The sequence below is a fragment of the Rhamphochromis sp. 'chilingali' genome (assembly GCF_963969265.1).
Source record: "Rhamphochromis sp. 'chilingali' genome assembly, chromosome: 6".
NCBI classification, from domain to species: domain Eukaryota; kingdom Metazoa; phylum Chordata; class Actinopteri; order Cichliformes; family Cichlidae; genus Rhamphochromis; species Rhamphochromis sp. 'chilingali'.
Genome location: NC_137933.1, coordinates 27,650,662 through 27,671,550, shown reverse-complemented (window position 1 = coordinate 27,671,550; position 20,889 = coordinate 27,650,662). Strand labels below are relative to the sequence as shown.

General features: G+C 38.7%; 1 protein-coding gene across 1 annotated transcript; it reads left to right on the top strand.

Moving 5' to 3' along the window:
- Nucleotides 1-258: 258 nt before the first annotated feature.
- Nucleotides 259-2,759, top strand: mis12 (MIS12 kinetochore complex component). The gene is made up of 2 exons (XM_080885514.1): nucleotides 259-732; nucleotides 1,492-2,759. The coding sequence occupies exons 1-2, from the start codon at nucleotides 313-315 to the stop codon at nucleotides 1,765-1,767; spliced, it is 696 nt and encodes a 231-aa protein (XP_080741640.1). The 5' UTR covers nucleotides 259-312; the 3' UTR covers nucleotides 1,768-2,759.
- The last annotated feature ends 18,130 nt before the right edge of the window (nucleotides 2,760-20,889 follow it).

The window sequence follows — 20,889 nt, the reverse complement described above, 5'->3', positions numbered from 1 at the left end:
TGAGTGAAGTGTTTGTATTTTATGTGGTATTTCCAAAAGTGTGAAATTTTTATAAATAAAAAAGACCCCTAGATTAAAATTAAGAATTTCCTATTTGTCATTAACAACTTCTATCGGTTGGTGGCGGTAAAGATCCATTTCTACATTTGCTGCCCGAAAACATCTCAACTATGACCAGGAAGAAGAAGGACAATTCGTTCCAGACCATACTCCATACCAGTTGGTGGCGGTAATGCACCTTTCACTTGTTTGCCAACCGCCAATATAACTGTAAGAAAGAAAGAAAGAAAGAAGGACAATTAGCGATTGAACATGGCGCGGGAAACCCGGGAAGCAGAGGTAATGGATGTCAACGGAGAGGACGTCTCAGAGGCGGACAGTCTCTCTCCGGCTCAGCTAAAACTGTATGAGACGCAGTTTTTCGGGTTCACCCCGCAGACCTGCATGATCCGTGTTCACAGTGCTTTTCTGGATTGTTTGTACGAAATTTTGCCCGTTGTGGAGAAGGTTTGCGTGCGGCAGTTGAGTAAAGGGGAACCGGACGGGACTGAGGAACTGCTCCGGTCCCGGGCTAGAGAGTGCAGCCGAAAGCTGCAGCAGTTCCTCGAAGAGCGGTTCAAACAGCTGTCAAAGCGGATGGATGGGCTGCTGGTTAGCCACTGTTTCTCCGTGCCGCCAAACGTCCTGCTACCCGAGGATCAGTCGCACAAAAACAACCCCCAAGACATCCAGGTGGGTGGGGAGGCCAATGGAGTTGATTATTTTTTTAGGGCTCTGTATGTCTAAGATAATGTTAAAACCCTAACCCTGGCACATTTTCGTTCCATTAATCTCTATTTAAGTCGGAAAACCTCAAGTTAAACATCTGGGTGTTGACCTAGGCAACGCATGTTTGTTTATATAGCACGTTTATTTATATAGCAGGTTTCAAACACTAGCTAAAACCAATAGCTAAAATCGGAGAAGATCTGGGTAGTTGGTTTCAGCAATTGACAGCATAACTTCTAAATGCCGTATTCTCTTTAATTTCCCAATAATTTCAATTATTGAAAAGTATGCTCTCTTGGGTTGAGATCAGGTGATTGACCTGGCCACTGAAGAATTAAGAAACTCTGAAGTTCTGTCCTATCAGTTTTGCAGTTCTGCATTTGATAGTGGAAATGTACAAGCACAAAATTATACAAGTGTGTAGATCAAAAACCTATGGACCTAACTGTGTTTAATTGCAGTAAGTGTTAAAAATCAACTTAAATGCAGTAAAACTAAAACCCAGACTTTTGTGGGGAAAAAAGAGGAAGGAAAATCAGGAAGGTTTACTAAGTGGACACCGAGTTATGAATATCTGTGAAATTTCAAGAATACGAGCAACTTTTTAATGGCATTAAACCTGTTCTAACTTCATTTTAACATTGAATTCATCATGATTGTTCAAAGCATGATTAAAACTGATATTTCTCCCCCTTGCTTTGAATGGGATCTTGCATGGTCCAGGAGGTACTGAAGCTGGAGTCCTCCCTGGTGGACCTCCAGAGAGCCTATGAAGCAGAAGTCTGTGCCAGACAGGCCCTGCTAGCTGAGCTAGAAGAGCAGAGGGAGGTGCAGAAACAGCTGGACGAGATCCTGACATGGGTCAGTGAGCTCCAGGAAGCCTGGGTGAGGGAAGGTAACGGCAACTTCCATGAAAGTTTTCGACTGGTGATGGAGTCTGTAAAGAAACTGCAGGAGGCCATAAGGGCGGTGCTGGTCTGCAGCACAGCTCCTCAATGAACCGAACTCATATTTAAAGTCTGTCGCCCAAATTAATAAGTTCTTCAATTGTTTGCCAATTCATTTTGGTCACCACTGGTCATAAATAAATGGAAATATTGTGAAAACACAAATAAAACCCCACTTGTTATCCTTAAAAAGACACTGCAACTCTGAGAAGGCGCAGACAGCTTTATCACCTTTTCCCCATAAAAGTGTAATGTAAATAATAAAGCCCATATATGCAGTTGAGTCTGTTTAATAACCTTTTAGTTAATATTCAAAGGGGTTGTATTGTATGGGAGCAGTTCTCAAAGTTTTACTGCCAGGCTCTCCTGCAGAAGCTAAAAAAAAGTTCAGAAAAGAAAAAATAAATTGTAAAGCTACATTCAGTTGCTTCCTTTTTCCACAAATTGTAGATTTCTAAATTGGATTTCCTTCATGACACAACCCAAATATCTTTTCTTTTCTCCCAGAAGGAGAGTCAAATATCATTGTCATTTTTGCCTGTCAGGCGAATATTATTGAAAAATCCATATTTTTTCCCCCTGCTTGTCCAATAATCATACCTACATCCTCAACATGAAGACTGCAGCCTTAATGATGTACTGCTTTGTTTTTCTTTCATCATATGTGTGTCTAGCTCTTTTATCAGGTTAACCAGTTGATTAAGATTAACGCTGTCCAGCAGATGGCGCTGTCTGCATGTTAATGTCAGGGAATCACTATTCACTTAAGCAGAAATAACAAATACGCTGGTCTGAGCTTCTTACGTGTCATTATTTGATGTATTTCTCTGTACAGTATGACGGCAAACTGAATAACTTTTTGTCTTGCATAAGACATTGTCACATTGTTCAGATATTTTAGATTAAAAACTGTTTTGAGAAAGAAACTTAGAGTAAATTTACTCACCAGCAATGAAAACATTTGTTAACCGCTCATTCAGTGTTGGGAAGCAAAGGATAAAAATTACTGGCCTTGTGTTGTAAAGAATAAATGTTTGTTTACAGAGTAAAAGCTGCTTCTTGGGGTTTTTTTTTCTTCACATAATAACTCTTTACTGCATGATTAAGAAATACATTAAGACAGTTTTTCAGAGCAAATTACCAACAGAAAGAAACACAAAATTGTTTGTGTCATTAATGCTAACACATTTAAGATATGCACAATAATTTATTGATCTCAACATTTCTAAAAAAATTTCTTGAGATAAACATATATGTTATCTCTGTTTTGGTTTATTGTGGTGTCTTTACCTGTTGTTGTGATTTGGCCTTATATAAATAAAACTAAATTGAATTGAATGTTCTGCAGACCGTCCACCAGCAGTGATAAAACCTGCAGTAAAACTGGTGTATACTGATGGCTGAACTCCTGCATTCAAGGGCTTTCTCTTCAAAGACTCTGTCACTCAATCACGATTCAGTGGGACACTTTAAATAATATGTTTACTGAAACAGAGGAGTGGGTTATGCTGTGAGAAGGTCTTTGAGCAGTTTTTATTGATGATTGTTTTCCCCCATAACTGTGTTGTAATTTGAATACGCCCTACCCCCCCCCCCCCCCCCAAGGGCCACCTTGGTTATTGTCAATAGCATTGTAATTCAGAAGTTTCTCATAATATTTTTTTCTGCTAACCAGCCTCCCCACCCCCTGCAAAAAAAGAACTTAATACTTTCTAATCAGTAGGGGGCAGTACCTCTCTGTGATTTAATGCAAAAGTGGGGTTACTTGTGTTTAATGACTACAAGTTTTTCTGACAGTTTTCACATTAATAATAATAACTTTATTTATAAAGCGCTTTCAAACAAAGTGCTGTACAACTAAAGAGATAAATAAAATAAAAGCGATACATAGCAATACAGGTAAAAGACATAATACAAGTTAAAAACAATAAAAATTAAAAAATTAAAAGCCATAGAATTAAGACATGTAGGATAGGGTGAACAAATGTGTCTTCAACTTAGTTTTAAAAACCTCCACAGAGCATGCCTGCCGAATATCTTGAGGGAGGTTGTTCCACAGAAATGGGGCACGAAAAGAAAAAGCACGCTCTCCAATTGTCTTTTTTCTGGCTCTAGGAACTTTTAGAAGGCCAGAGCCCTGAGACAAGTCCATTAACAAAAAATTTGTTTATTCCTGAATCACAACACTTTTTTTTTTTTTTTTAAATATCCACACTGTAGCAGGTTGAACACATGTGTTTGATGTTTGATATTTGTCATTATAGTAGGATACAACACAATTTAATTTGGTGACTATCAATAATTATTGTGATATAATCAAAGGTAACTGCAGATGAATGTGGTCAGTGGAAGCTTATATTCTAATGGTTAATAGAATTAGCAGTGTTGCTGCAGGCAGAAGCTGTGATTGGTGTTGCCGTTGTCTGATTTACAGCCCTAAAAATAACAAGCGGACCTGAAAGAAAGTGCATAAACAACAACAGGTTGAGTGTAAACAGTCAACATTTGTTTTGCGCATTCTTTGAATGTGTGTGTCTGTCTCCTTGAGAAATGATCGGTCCAAATGGAGAGGTGTGAGAACTGCTCTGTTTTACTTTGCTAATGAGACCAGCAGCGGGAATGATGAAAACCCAACACGTTGTAACTTGATTTTTACCAAGCAGAAGACATTCGTGTAGGAATCAGACTTCAAAGACTTTGTTTAAAAAATATCCATTAATCTTTACTTTTTATGTTTACATGCATTTATTATAACAGCGGTGGGGTAAAGGCAGTCATATTTCCAGTAATTTCTACAAGAGCTGCTCTTACATACAGCCCAGACTATACAGACTTTTCTTCTTGCTATTAAGACTTTTAAGGAAATTCAGATTTAGAATGGGCCAAGTTTCAGTTTTAATGAGTATGTTTGTATCAGTACAGTGGAAAAAAAACATTAAAAGTAAAAAAAACAAACAAAAATCATCCTTTGCAGGCGTGCACTGCTTGAACTCTTCGAAACACAAACCTCACCGTCTCTGTATTGTCCCCACTGATGATCTCACAGGCTTAACCACAGCCACACACAGCTCCTGCTTGCTGTGGGGTCTCTGCCTTTAGGCTGCTCTTCAGCAGGTGGAATTCAGATTAAGTTCAGGCCATTGGTGTGGCCTGCTAAAGGTATTTCACCTCTTCACCCTTAACCCTGAACATTTACACCAGTTCCATTCATACATGTCTGTGTTTGACGTTGTATGAGGATGTGCCGGTTCTTAAGCTGTTCTTCATCAGTTTATTGAGCTATTATTCCAAAACCCACTGGTACACATGTTTTTGAACTCTTGGCTTGTTTTTCTTTTTGAGACTTACCAGCTGGTTTCCATCTCGTGGTAGTTCCTCTAATTTGGGGTCATGAACTTTTCTCTCAGTCATTAAAATTTTGCCTCCATCGTGGACATCATTGCTGACTTGCTGGTTAGTTGTAATGGAGGCTTTTATTGCACATTTTCAGGCCTGTAGGCCAAACCTACAGCGTCTAATACCACTGTATTAAAAGCTGTAGGTTTATAGTGTTTACTATTGATTTCATGAATCTGAGATATCTTGCAGATGACCTTTGAACTGATCTGATGTGGACAGAAAAGAAGGAAATTACACTACCCTTCTCAGTTGGTGCTAAAAATTCCAGCACCAGCACCTGCATTACAAATCTGCTGGGTCTAAAGTTGGAGGCACCAATGTCAGTGGCTTTTGTAAGAAATTCATCAGTGGTCGGCAGATGCAGCTCACCTCACAATGATTTCCTTACCATAGAAATGACTCCAAATATAATCAGTTTTCATACCTGTTCAAATGCCGGCTGATACTATGAAAGGCACCAGAGAAGAACTGTCCCTGCAGCAGGTAACAGTGACAGGGTGGAGATTAACACTTAGCTTCATTTTTGCATCTTCTTGTTCTTGTTCTTGTTCAGGACTTCCTCACAGGTTCATATGGGAACAAAGTTTGTGGCAGTATATTAAAAGTCAAACCCTGCCCTTCTACTGTGTATGTGTTGACACAGCCAGGCTCAAAGAGGGTGAGAGACAACATGAGCAGCTCATGTGTATATATGAAGAAACAAGACATGCATGCAGTAACAGAGCTGCCCAGAGAGTCACTGAAAGAGTGCAGGGAAGAGGGAGTGTCTATAGGTGAGCATTACCTCTAGGCCATCTTTTGCATCTTGCAAATTATATTTTAAACAGTATACGGACACAGCTGCATGCAACTGGCAGCACACAGAGTTTATGTCTCAAGGGTCTGAATTATGTTCACTGTCTGAAGGCAGAGAGAGAGAATAAAGCAATACAGCAAGATTCTAATCTAACCAACATGGAGTCAGACAAGTTTGAGAGAGTATGTTTTAAAAAGTGAATGTGTTTGTATTTGAAGGGTGAGGGGACAAAATAGAGACAGGAGGTCGAGGAGGAAAGTGTCCAGCAGAGTCTCAAGATTTCACACTGATGTCCTAAACTGTTTTATCACTCACACTGCATCTACGTAGCAGCTGTCTGAAGATGTCATAAATCAACATGCTGCTTCTGTCCATCTGCAAAAAGAAACATACCGCCCTCTCTTTATCTGAAAACGGCGCATAACATGTAGCGGTTCGACTTCTGCTCTCGCTTCACATTTCATAAAAAAAATCAGGAGGCAGAGCCTTCAGCTTTCTGTGGAACCAGCTCCCAGTTTGGATTCGGGAGACAATCAACTTTTCCTTTTGAGATTGTGCTAAAAACATTACATTTTAGATAAAAGCATACAGTTAGGGTTAAATCAGGGGACCTGGCTGCCACTCTGCATTTAACCATTAGTTATTAATCTTAATAATTGACCAGTCTGTCTTTCATCCTGTATCCCTCTCCTCATCCCCATTAAATCCCCTTTTCTTCCTGTTTAGAGGATGTTCTTTTGTCCCACTGTTGCCAAGTGTTTGCTCACAGTGGTTTGTTTGATTGTTGGGGTTTTCTCTGTGTTTTATCTTTATCCTACAATATAAAGCAGCTTGAGGAAACAGTTGTGATTTGGAGCTATACAAATAACAGTGAATTGAACTGAACTTTGGGTAAAATATCACAATATGTAGTTCTTCTAAATTTAGGGTGTTCTAGTTCTCATTTACTATGAAATACTTACGGAATAACAATGAACTTTCAGAGAGAGACTTTTAAATGACAAGAATTTTTTTTATCTAATGAAAGAAAGTTTATTTAAACTACAGTCTAAGGTATTTTTAATGTAATATCTATGTAATAATGAACTCCAGGGTATTTCACAGGAGATTGCAAATAATATTTCTCTTTCTTACATTGTTATTACACATTACCATTAGGGCCGCTGGTTGTATACTGAAGTGCTACTCATTTATTCATTTATTTACAAACTTTGACTTATCACAACAGTAATCAGTTGTCATTGATTTTGTGCATTTAACCCTTTCATGCATGAATTACGACAACCTCAATCAGGATTTTTTTCTTAAGTATTTTTATTCATCTGTAGGCATGAAAAAAAGATTTTTGAACTTTTAGACATGTATTTTTCAAATAGTTTTTTGCATGTACACTTAGGTGGACAACATCCTTTTTGGAGTGGGTGGCAGGGTATGGAGTTACACATCAGTGTCCAATGTGGTGGTTTATGCGCAAGTATACCATCAACACTGACACAAATACAAGATAACAGCCTTTGAATAGCTGTCCACTGTAGTGTCCACAATGCGTGAAAAGGGTTCAATTCATTAGGTCACAGCAGGCTTTCATCTGGAAAAAGAAATCTTAACTCAAGGTCCACCTTTTAACCTTTTTGGGGGCTTTTAGATTCGTCTGACTGTGTTTCTCAGTGAAATGATGTATAGTTCTTTGGTCAACTTAAAATGAACTGGGTCCTGTCAACCATCTTAGTCTGGTCGGTAATGTCCTAAAGAGGAAAACAACCAAATCTTCAGAAATCGTCATTAAGTTGAATAATCTCGAGTGATTCTTCTCCCTCGGAGCACTCAAAGCGCTTTATATATCATGCCTCATTCACTCAGTCATACAAGCACTTTTTCTAGCAGACTGGGGCGGCCAGGAATCAAACTACTAACCTTTCTATTAGTAGATGACCTGCTAACTGGACTTGGTCTTAGGTATTTTTTTTAATGTTAATATTTTCATTTTGACCGTTGGCATAGCTCTGAGGGTTTCATTTTATGTTATTAGATGTTAATAACATAAAATACACACCAATTCTGGCCCTATTATCTCCTCACAAAAACAAGCATGAAGTGTGTGTTTGTGCTGGAAAAACTGTGCACCAATTGTTTACACTGGGTGATCTGAACATTCGTTGTATAATGTGAGTCCTGCTGTTTTTCATGCATGTGTCTGCATACTTGCAGGAGCTCATGTATGTACCTGCTGGAACGTGTGACTGTACCGATCTCTGCTCTGTTTTTTTTTTTCCAAGTGTGTGAATCTGCATGTGTTTGTGTGAGTGAAGACAGCATATGGACAGTGCCCTCCTTCCTGTTGGGAGGGGAACAACGTGGCTCTCTGTGAACCACAGCTTGAACTCTGACCTTTTAGGATCACACACAAAGAAAGACACACACACACAAACTCAGATACCTTCACACACGATGCAGATATACATCCACTGTCATCCAGCCAGCCAGCTGTCCTCATTGACTTTTGGAGTCCCACACAGAGGCAGGAGGAGAGAGGAGGTGAGAGTGACAGTCGGGCCCACAGACTCCATTGTTTTTTCAGGCTGTGAGAGAGTGACTGTGATTTTTTTAAACCCACGTGTCACACAGCAGGGAGACCAATACATCAGCGGAGCCTCTTTTCCTATTATACACAACTGTAGGACTCTGTGATGTCACCAGTTTGGAGAAAAGTAAATATCCTTAAACAGCTGTAAACGATCACATGTACTAGCTGCCATTTGCCTAAGGTGAACCAAAAGTCTTCCCATTAACCTTGGTGAAATTTTAAAGGTGACACTTTTTTTCCCCCCTTTTTGTGTTGACTGCCAGTAGTTTATATATATTTAATATATAATAGATATTACAGACGGACCGATCCGATATTACGTATCGGTATCGGTCCGATACTGACTTGACTGGATCGGATATCGGAGAGAAATAAAAAATGTAATCGATCCGAAGTATCACAAAATCACCTCACAAAACGCGCTAATTGGCATAACCCAGCTCGGCGCATCGGAGCAGTATGTGTCACGTGATAGAGCAGCTGTTGGAGCCTCCCTACATGCTTCCTAACTGGGTATTTCATCTCGGCGAAAACTATCCCAGAGAAGTAAAGCAAGTGTGTAAGTTCATCCCCGAATGTTTGCATAGTATTTCCACATTAAGCTTAACAACTGATATATTGAGCCACAGCTGGACTGGCCATCGGAGATCCATATTGAGGTGAAAAGGAAGCGATTTGTCCCGTACTTCAGCTAGAATTAAAAAATAGACACAAAGCTGGAGTTATTCTGTCTTTGCTGCGCAGTTGCATCTACTTCTCTCATTCACTCCCCCTTCCTCTCCTGTTATTACTTCAAACATGAAACTGATCAATGATCAGCTGATCGGCTTTTCTGCCGCAAGTCCGTCTTTTTTGTTTGTTTATCGCCCACTTTGCGCTAGAAAGAGGAGACCAGCGGATAAACAACAGCAGCACGTTTAAGCTTGATAAGCTGTTGTTAGAATGTATTTAATATTACTTTCTAGTATCAGCTGAGGTTTGCTGAAGCCACGCCTGTAAAAGCTGCTGGTCATTATATCCGTTTGGATATGTGGTGAGAGGGAAACATGAAGATGAAACCAGGAGATGTCCTTACTGAATCATCAGAGCTGAACAGGTGATGGAGAAACAGGTTTACCTTTTAGTTAACATGAATGAGTTGAAGGGAAGTTATGAACTGTTTCTGAGAGACAAATAACACCAGGATCCTTTTCTAGGTAGCTGACGGCTGGTAACTGTGCAGGGGCGGGTTTAGCAAAGTTTTGTCGGGGGCCAGGTAGGACATTAACAGGGAAAGGGGGGCACAAAGAAATATTTTTCTTTGTTATGTCATTTAAAAACTTTGAATAAATAATTATCTGAATCTTACAACAAAAGTGGTCATCTGATTAAATGTATAGAAATCCATTATTGTATATAGTAACTAATAAGTCTAATATACACCCTTGTAAGCTGTAGTACGTTTTCCTTTGGGAAGGTACCATCTGTGCAGTCTGCAATTCTGTTGAAGAAAGATGTTGAATCTATTTAAATATTGTAGAAAAATAATTGATTTCTGTGCATTTGTTTTACACATGCATTAAATTAAAGTTGATTACATCGATTAAGGGTGGGGGGTGGTTCCCTAATATTTTTGCTGGGAGTTGGCAACCCTATTAGTTAGGTAGGTAAGTACTCTTTAAAATACCAGAATAGGGAGGATGGTGTAGGTTTAAATTTATTAAATTGATCAGTGTTGCTGAACTATAAAATGTTTTGGGTGGAGTTTTATTTTTTGCATACAGGTATAACAGAATAGCTTCAGTCTCTTGTTTTTTAAAACTTGAGTATGAACTTATACAAAATGCAGCAAGATATTTATAAAAAACAGTTTTATTGATTACAAATCACTGCGCTGTATCGGATTCATATCGGTATCGGCAGATATCCAAATTTATGATATCGGTATCGGACATTAAAAAGTGATATCGTGCCATCTCTAATAGATATAAAGGAATACCGTTGGTGGGGAAACTACTTTACATTCTTTGGCAAACTATCAACTGCAGTCATGTGAAAGAGATGTTTTCACATGACCAAGTGCAGCTTTAGTGCTTCCTTTCCTAAAGGAAACTAATGTACTTAACAATTAGTCAGTTGCTTGGTCTTGCCAAGTATCATAAACTTGAGTCAAATGTTATTTTTCCTCATTTAAGAACTTGAATTGTTTGTTAAAAAGTACTTTACTTATATTGAAAAGATGAATATAGTTGAACACTGGAAAATTAAGTTAAACTATTAATTTCCTTTCTTGTTGTACTGCACGGCAATGCCAGTTGCCCAGTGTGTGAATGTTTAAAACTGTGACAGTGTAATTTGTAACTGGATGAGATGCAGATGAAATGATGGCAGAGAGGCTTACTGGACACTGAACAAACTTTAGTTTTTCGTTGTTTTGTGATCTTTTGTGATCTTTTCGTCGTTATTCTGGTGCCCTTTTCGGTTACTTGAGGTTGTGGTCTATGACAATGGGATTATGTTTTCTCTGTGTACAGCTATATACATTTTTATTTGCATATCATAGAGTATAATAAGTAGTTGATCCCTGGTGGAGAAAACATTTTTGGCACGCGTAGCGGTACAATGTTTCTTGTAGTTGCTCACCAGTTATCTCATATCTACATAGCTCAGAAGGACTTTGGGTCCACTTCTCTAAATCATTTAGATTTCTGCAACCTGGCAATATGAAGCTTCAGCTACACAGTTTTTCTAAATTACTGAGCTTTGGAGACTGGCTAGGCAACTCCATGACTTTAATGTGTTTCTTCTTCAACCAGTCCTTTGTTGCCATGGTGGTATGTTTTGGGTCACACTACATCCACACTAGCCCGGATAGATTTGAAAACGGCGTTTTCGTCCACACTAGCATTTATAGTTGTTTGCACAGAGTTGTGCGTCCACATTGAAATGGCTGAAAACGCTTACGTTCTAGTACTGCGCGTGTGTGAAACGCAAGAAGATTCGGCCTGCCTCATTCCTGTCTGCCGTTTATTTATTTTCTGGCTCGTTGAAACGTTGCGGCAAAATGTCGAGGAAAAGCACCGAGTTTTTTAAATGGACTAACAATGAGGTGGAGTTGTTGCTGCGAGTAACACAAAAGTACAAAGTTGCAAAAGTGAGTGAGAATTAAAGAAACGCTATCTGGAGCATGTACAGATTGATATTAATCTCTAATAGGGCTGTCAAAATTGAGAGCAAACAAAACAACTGCTGTATAATGCCCTCCGCTATCTTTGTTTAATTGGTCACATGACTGCATCTGACTAACGCGTGTCATCGTTTTCAAAAAGTCTCCGTTTTCACTGTCCACATTGCGATGCTAAAAGCACCGTTTTCAAATGTATGTGTTTTCAAGAGCGTTTTCAAAACGCTGCATTTTCCTTCAGCGAAAACGCAGTCTCAGTGTGGACAGGAGGCCAAAACGGAGAGAAAACAGTGCATTTTCAAACTAAAACACATTAGTGTGGACGTAGCCTCAATGTTCTTGCCAAGGGAAGGAAGCTCTCATCTAAGATTTTGTGTTACAGTGGACCTCAATGAGGTGAAGTTGTCCTGCATCCTTAGCAGAAGAACAGCCCAAAGCACAATGTCTGCACTCCCGCGCTTGACTGTGAGGTGTTCTTTGGGTCATACTCAGCATTTCTCTTCCTCCTTCTTCCTACACAGTGGCTTGAGTTGATGCAAAAGAGCTCAATTTTGATTTCACCTGACCATAGCATTTTCTTCTAGATCAGACATGTCAAACATTAGGCACAGGGGCCAAAATTGGCCTGGCAAAGACTTCAATCTGCCCGCTGGACCACTATGGAAAATTGATTGACTTATTGTAATCTGTGTACTACATGGGAACAACTAATCTGTGTGAACCGGAGTGAACAAACTTGTAAATTCATCAGGGATCAATTTTGGAAGTTTGTTTTTTTTTAAGTTAAATTTTGGGGGGTTTTTTTAGTCTCAAAAACTAAACAGTTAAGACTTATGCATAGCAAAGAAAACAGAAAAAAAAAGGAAAATTTCAGAGTTGGAAATAAGGTTATAGGTTTTATTTTCTGAACTTTTTTTAAAAAAGTTTATTGTTGAGAAAGAGCTTCCTTAACAAAAACAGCTTTGTGCAGAAGCTGATTTTTGTTGTTTTCATGGCATTTGTTGTTTGCGCTCCAAATCCAAACAAAAATATCTGCAGCAGAGAGCCAAGATTCTTTAAAACACCTCAAACACCTGCGATCACAACCCTCAAACCTCATTTGGCATTTGTATAAACCTTTCCTTTCCAAAATGGAATGGGTGTTTCCAATTTCATTCACTCTGAAGAGGGCGAAACATGTGTTCTTGCTGGTTAAAAACAGAGGCTTAAAGAGGACATGAACATATAAAAAGATCAGCTTTTAACATTTCAGATTTAGCCCCATGTGTTTGGAAGGGTGAGGGTGGTTTGTAAGTGCGATCGCACTAAAACTCGATCAGTGACTCCATTTAAGTAACAGTGGCCTTCGAGTTTTATAAAACTTTCCTTAAAAGCATCTTTTTTGAGGAATCTGAACCTGAAATCTTATTTCTATATGCTATCAATGTCTAGTAATGACATGACGATGTTGTTTGAAATAATTATCTGATAATCTCGATTCAGTTTAAAAATATAGCAAAAACATCATTAACTTTGCTAAATATGAAAACAAATGATATTACCTAATACCTACTTCAAGATTTGGCCTGTCAAACCCAAATACCCTCACAGATCTCCAGATGTCCTGGATTCCTTCCACTTTCTTATTTATGTGATCTTTAAAGGACAGAGAAACAAAGAAATAGTGATCACACCTCCTTCCTCCTGCTGCTCTTATATGATCATCTAAATGTCTTTGCAGTGAAAAGTGGCTACAATTAGAGGACACAAAGGAAGAAAGAAAGGAGCAGTGAACGTAACAAAGAGGGAGAAAAAAGGGAAGAAGTGAGGTGAGAGGAGAGTGGAAAAGAAAAGAGGAGGTGAGGAGGAGCACAGCAGCAGCTGGCAGGTGTCAGGAGTCACAAAGGGCCATCTGTCCATCGAGTACCATCTCTACACACACACACACACACACACACACACACACACACACACACACACACACACACACTGCATTAAACTTTCCTCCACACAACCTGAAACAACAAAGCTTTTTCTTCATTTCTTGTCTTGACGGATTTCATCATAGCTTAAAAATTGAACTTGTAGAAATTCCTGCCCTCTGGATGATTGAGTCTATGTTTACAGTAAAATGCACGTTTTGAATACCAGTCTTGTATAGTTTTTGGCTTTGGCACCACAGGTCTCCACCTGTGGAGAAAGAAGCGTCATGATGACAAAATAGGGAATGTAGTGAAAACAGCACCTTTCGTATCCACACATGTGGTAAAGCCTCTCTGAACACTGAAAACTCAAATATCTCAGCTATTTTCAGAAAGACTTGTATGTGGGCATAGACACACACACACACACGGTGCTGACCCCTGACCTTTCACCTCAAATGATCTCTCCCTTGGGAGATTTTAAGAGTGTGAGGAACGCTGGGTGAACACATGTTAAAAACTTCATGCATGCAACGGCTACTGTCTCAAGGCAGAGTTCACAGGGACAGTGTGAGGGCGCTTCAAGGATAGGAACAGCTCTTCACCTGTTTTGTAGTTGACAATGATGTGTGCTACAAGCAAAAACATAAATGGGGCTATATCTTTAAGTAAATCCTTAAGTAAATCACAGTAAAGAACAAACAAACAAAAAACTCCCCAAACAAACAAAACCTGTTCAATTACGTTGCAGCAACTCAGTGCATTTAAGCATTTAGGCAGCATTAAGATCAGAGTCAGAAACATTTAATAATCCCTAAGGATTATGTGAAGATCAAGTTCAAATCAAGTGTCTGGAGGGTGACGAACTGTGGTTTAAGTGACTTTGAACATGGAGTGGTTGTAGGTGCCAGATAGGTTTGTCTGAGTATTTCAGAAACTGATCTACTGGAATTTCTACTGGAACTCATCCTTAGAGTTAACAGAAAATGATCCAAACAAGGGAAAATATCCAGTGAGCGACAGGTCTCTGGTCGAAAATGTCTTGTTGATCCCAGAGGTCAGAGGCGAATGGTCAGACTTTGAGCCGATAGTAAGACAACAGTAATTCACATAACCACTCATTATAACCAAAATATGCAGAAGATCTCTGAAGGAACAATGTGTTGAACCTTGAGGCAGATGGGCTATAGCAGCAGGAAACCACAATTGGACCAAAATTGGACAATAGAAGATTGGAAAAACATTGCCTGGTATGTCTCAATTTCTGCTGCAACATTGCCTGCTAGGGTCAGAATTTGGCGTAAACTACATGAAAGTACGGGCCACAGTGACCACAATGTACCCATCTTCTGATGGCTGCTTCCACCAGACTCTATCTATCCACCCACACATGATCATTTGCATAATGTCAATATATGGCGAAATCTCTATATGCAAAACACAAGGCCAATACCCGGCGCTGAGTGGGTATGATCTTTAGGCCCTCAGGCAACACTGCATTCAGAACACAGATGGAAATCGCTGCATATGCTCAGGAACACTTCTCAGAACTCTTGTTAGAAAAATGGTTTGATGCTACATCTACAAATGCAAATTAAAACTCTACCAGACAAAGGAATGAGCATGGTCAAATAGTTCCAGAATTGCTGTCTACTTTGAGTACTACTTTTGTAAGATTGAGGAAAAGTGGAAAACTGTGGTCCTGTGGTTGCACCAATCAAAACGCAAAGACGGTCGGACTGCACTGGTGTCGGCTGTTTTGAGGCACTAGTGAAGTTCTTCTGCGCCATAGTAAGGCCATTTTATTCAATTTTCAATTCAATTTTATTTATATAGCCCCAAATCCCAACAACAGTCGCCTCAAGGCGCTTAAGAGTAAGGTCTTAATTTTAAGACCTTAAAATTAAGACCTTAATTAAGACCTTACTCTTGGGTGTATTATCATTTATGTTTGCAATCATGTCATTTTCTGTACTATAATCTTACTGACAGTATTTTGGTTGGATCTGTACCAGTGGCACCAGCTACATCCTTGAAAGTGGACCTCTCCTTTGTTGTTTATCTTGAGTTTTCTTTAATTCATTTTCTTTAAAAAAAAAAAAAAAAGGGGGGGGGGGGGTCGAATCCTTTGTTCAAATTCAAACTAAACTACATTCTCATCACCGCTATATACAGTACAGACAAACGTGACGACGAGGCTCCAGTTACAGCAGTGCAAAAAAACAAACAATAAATATAAGAAGAGTAAGAAAGCAAATATACACTTTAGGACTGGGGGTAAAAGGATCAATAACATTTTAAAATTTTTGTTGCCTCTGGTTCAGGGGTATAAGGACAGATGATAACATATGCTGTACAGATTGTATAGCTGCTATATAACTGACGTTTACCTAAGTTGACAGCAAAGAGTCCTCCCAAAGTTGTTGCCAAAATGTTAAAACCACAGTTTTACATAACTAAGAGAACAAATATGCAGACAAAGTTGGGCTGTATAACTAAAAACTCAACAGCACAATTTCCATCTTAACAACGTGCTTGATCTCCATTTTGTGGGTTTGAGTATTTATGTTTTGTCTTTTATCAAAGGTTCCTGGTGTTATCAGAGTTATAGTTTGGGAAACATTAAAGCAGCTTTCACACATGCGTTGCAGTCCTGAACCTTTCTAGGCAATAGGCTTACACAATGAAGGTGAATGTAGGAATGGAAATGTCTGACACCGTGCTGATTTGAATCAATGTGAGAGTAGCACAGGTAATAGTAAGTTTAGTTTAATGTTATCGAGCGGTCACCCTGCCTCCTGTATGTTTCAGGCAGCTCCCTCATCTAAACCAGATGGAGTATTTCTAGTATATGGACCATAAGAGCTTCACACCTTGAGAAATGTAACACTGACCTGAACTGATGTAAGTCTTACCTCATTAAAAAGTCATTTTCTGTCTTCTAACACTGCCTCTGTGATGTGTGGTGTACCTAATATTTTGTTCTTGGTCCAATTCTCCTTGCGCTGTATATAGACTTGAGTCTATGTTTTAAGGACATCATATTGCAAACCACTTCTATGTCGTCGATACCCAGATATACCTACCGCTCAACCCAGACACCAACTCTTCTGCAATTTCCGTAACTTACTGTTTAGCTGATGATAACACATGGCTCTTACAAAAGTTCCTGTATCTTTGAAATATGATAGAAATATTAGTGATGCATCCCACCCAATGGCAGGCAATTACACTTTTTATACTCGATCATATCTTGTGTCACTGGTATCCTATCCTCAACCTCGGGTAAAACATTTTGGTGTTCTCTTCGACTATTTTCTTAAATTTGACTTACAGACAGTAAACTTTTTCTTTTTTTCAATTAAAACCTGACTAAATTTAAACAATTTCTTCCAGTTCATTTATACTTTCATTGCATCTAGATAAGATTATTACAGTTTGTTACAAGAAAACACTAAAATCACATTTGCAGTTGGTTCAAAATGCTAGATTGAATACATCCTTTCTTAAATCTTCATACTGGCTTTCTGTGACGTGCTGCATTCATTTTAAAATACTGTTCCTTACGTATAAGTGCTTGCTCCAAGTTATTTATCAGATCTCTTACAATGCTGTGCTCATGGCACTCATTCAGAAACTTTTAGCAATTAAGGATCCCCAATTTTCCCAGTTTTAAAAAATTAACTGTGGTTTTCCTTTTAACTGTTAATGGGTTTATTTGCTGTGCAGCACTGCTTAAGTGTTAGCCCATCTGGTGACTCAGGAATGAATCAGTTGTAGAGGGTGCAGTCAGATGCCATATAACATTCCCCAGCTTGTAAAAAAGTGTGTGTGTTTGTGTTTTTTTAACTGCATTGGCATGTGGAACATCTGAGACACAGAAAGAAGGACTTCTGCTGAAGACAGCAGCTAAAAGTTGTTTTTCAGGGCAGCTCAGACGTCATCTGGATCTCCCTCACAGTCTCTAGCAGCGCTACCGCTCTGCCTCTCTTCTTCCTAAAACAACTTTATTTCATTCTCCCTCTTCCTCTGGCCCTCACTACCCCTCTCCCTCCTTCCTTCCACATCCAGCAGACAGAGGGCGGATGCTGGCAAACACTTCCCCTCTCCACGAAGTTACTTCCTGTCTCTGGGAATCTATTTCCTGCCCGCAGATACTACAACAGCACTAAGAGCATTCCTCAGGAATCTCTCACTCTCTCTCTTGCGCGTGCGCGCACACACACACACACACAATATAAGTATAGCTCTTACTGTGCAAATGTCAGAAATGATCAGTATGTTCTGATAATATTGATACTGATATATTGTGCTGCATATTTAGAATGAAAACATCTACTACTGTTTATGCCCCAGAAGTGCTTAAGACTGGTTTGATTTAAAGATCATCCTGTGTGTTTGTGTGTATCCTTGTTTTTCTTGAATTGGAGACATTAGTGTGTGTTTGCTCAGCAATCTTCTCCTGTTGTCAGATGTTTTTCCTCAGAGCTCAGGTATTCTTAGCAAGTTTTCCCCTCCTTCTACTGTTTGAGGTGACAATGAGAACTGCTCAAAAGTGATAAATTTTCACCTGCTTTGTTCTATCAGAGGGATTCGACCTAAAAAAAACTGCAAGTAAATATGATGTTTGTGTCATTAAATGGAGCATAACAGTAAAAATAATGAAAGTAAGAATGAAAAATTAAAAAGCGGTAGGTGGCAGGAAACAGGCATAGTTTCCTGGGGTGTTAATGCCCAGTGGAGCTCTCTAATACACAAACACAAATACGCACAGTTTTGTCTCTAATCAGTGGCAACGTTATCTAGACTTACAAGGAGGAAGTGTTTGTATTTGTGTAAAAGGTTGGACCTCCACTCAGAGCTGGAAATGACACACAAAAGCAAAACTGATCAGCAGAGACGCCCTCCTCCACAGTCTGTCACACACTGTAACACTCAGAACATACTGTAAATGTATTTTGTGTCTAACCACGTAAACGGTGAGCGTGCACACAGCTACCCTCATGTCCCAATGTCTTTATTCCCTCTCTCAGTACTTTCTTTAGATGTAATGGTCTTAATCTAAAGGCTACTGAAACACAGGAAACTGCTGCAGGATTTATTGCTCCGACTTTCTGTTGTGTTTGGGAGCGAGGTGTGAGTTCAGCAACATGTCTTAAGTTAAGTCACTACAGCCAAACAAAATGTTTTAACATATACGACCTTGGGTGAGCTTACCTTTATTAAACTTAAATCACTTTAGGGTAGTTTCACATTAATGCCACCATTATATTGTTTGAATGTTTATCATAAACATGCTGGTTACTTTAATACAGGGGTGCCCAATCCCAGTCCTCGAGAGCTACCGTCCTGCAGCTTTTAGATGCATCCCTACTCCAACACAGCTGAATCAAATGGTTTGATTACCTCTTCAGCATGCCATCGTGTTTGACAAAGGCCTGATAACAAGCCATTCATTTGATTCAGCTGTGTTGGAGTAGGGATGCATCTAAAAGCTGCAGGATAGTAGCTCTCGAGGACTGGGATTGGGCAGCCCTGCTTTAATACTTCTAATAGAAGTGTTCTAATGTCATTAATTATCTCATTCAATCATTTTTATCATTTTACTTCACAGCTCTATAAGTTTGGGGCCACAGGCGGAATCTTCCACGGCATGCATTTTTAATTTCTCTTTGATATTTGGGCATATTGGGGCCCGATGAATGTAAAAGCAAAAAATTAAAAGATTTTTTTTTTTACCTTAATTTTATTTTTAAGAAAAATAAGAGCCACATATGAGGATATTCGTTTAAAGTTTTGATAGAACAGTAGTAGTATAATGTCCTTGTAAGTCGATATCAGGCCTTTGCAGAGCAAAATGGAGTATTTTGGTCTAAATAACCCAAAATGTGATGTCCACATATATGGACGCCAGGTCCTAGGAGGTTAAATTTAAAATTTCAGACTGGACCAGAACACCTGAACCTTTTGTTGTGGCTTTTTCCGTGAGTGGCCGTGAATTTGGTTTCAGTTAAAAATGGTGAAAATAACAGGATCACCATGTGTGTCAATAATAAAATTAGACGTGTAGCCAGATGTATTGTTAGTGGGACCAACTTGCCTCTTTACACCTAGATCTTTGCACATGTACCATAAATACACAAATCCTCAGTATTTCATATTATGCAGACGTTTATGTATCTCATGTACATAACTGTTCACACACACAAAGAAACAACAAGCACACAGCTATGTGAAAAAGAAAAATTCCAGGACTCTGCAAAGTCCTGTTGAAAAGTAAGTGCACCCCATGACCGAGAAGCTTGTAGAACCACATTTAGCAGCAGTAATGTGACATAATTATTTTCTTTATAACTTTATCAAACTCACATTGTTGAAGAGGAATTTTGTCTGACTCCTGTTTGCAACATTGCTTTAGTAAATTGAGGCTTGTGGGTATTTATTGACTTTTGGAAATGGAGCAAAATTAATGTATATCTTAAATGTATATTTTTATTAATTCATAGACTTGTGAATGTACTGGCATTTGTATAACTGTTATCTAGAGATTTATCTTTTTTTTAAATCATATTTGCTCCTACATACAACCTAGAATGATCAGTTAAGCTGAGATGTGTGTCTTTGAATTATGAGAAACCCCATTAGTACCACTGAATCCTGTCAGTGTATTAAATGCTTTATATTTGACTTAGAGGAAACTGGAAAACCTTAAAATAATGGGTAAAAGAAAAATACCTGAATAACCTTTGGACTTGTGCATGTACTTTTAACTGACTGGAAACACATACTGTACATGCATATCTTTTTTACCCTGGAAAAATAAGCATACTTAAAAATATGTCAAAACATTAACCAGTACGGGTCAAATTTGTTATAATTAGTCACTAGAATATGTGTACAGAAATATAGAAGCCCTGTTTTCTGAGATAATCATAGTGCTTAAATGCACATATGTAAATAAAACAGTTTTTACCAATGTAAACAGAATGTAAACCCAAAATCATGAATACAGTGATGTTCTTTTCCTATTTTTTTTTTACATATATATCACACTTAAATGTTTCAGATCATCAAACAAATTTTAATATTAATACTGTTACTGTTGGTTTGATGTTCTTTTTATTAAACGGTGTGTTAGCTTTATGATTTAACAGGACTCAAGCCTTCTAAAAAATCCCTGTTTTTGTCTCATCAGTCCACAGAATATTTTTGAGAGATCATCAAGATGTCTTTTGGCAAACATGAGATGAGTCTTTTTGTTCTTTTTGTTCAGCAGTGACTGAGGCAACTTTGACCTGCATTTCTTTAGATGTTGTTCTGGGTTCTTTTAT

Excerpts from the sequence above, each read along its gene's own strand:
- mis12 (XM_080885514.1), top strand. The coding sequence starts at position 313 with ATGGCGCGGGAAACCCGGGAAGCAGAGGTAATGGATGTCAACGGAGAG. Across the intron at positions 733-1,491 it reads ACAACCCCCAAGACATCCAG|GAGGTACTGAAGCTGGAGTC; the intron begins GTGGGTGGGGAG and ends TGCATGGTCCAG.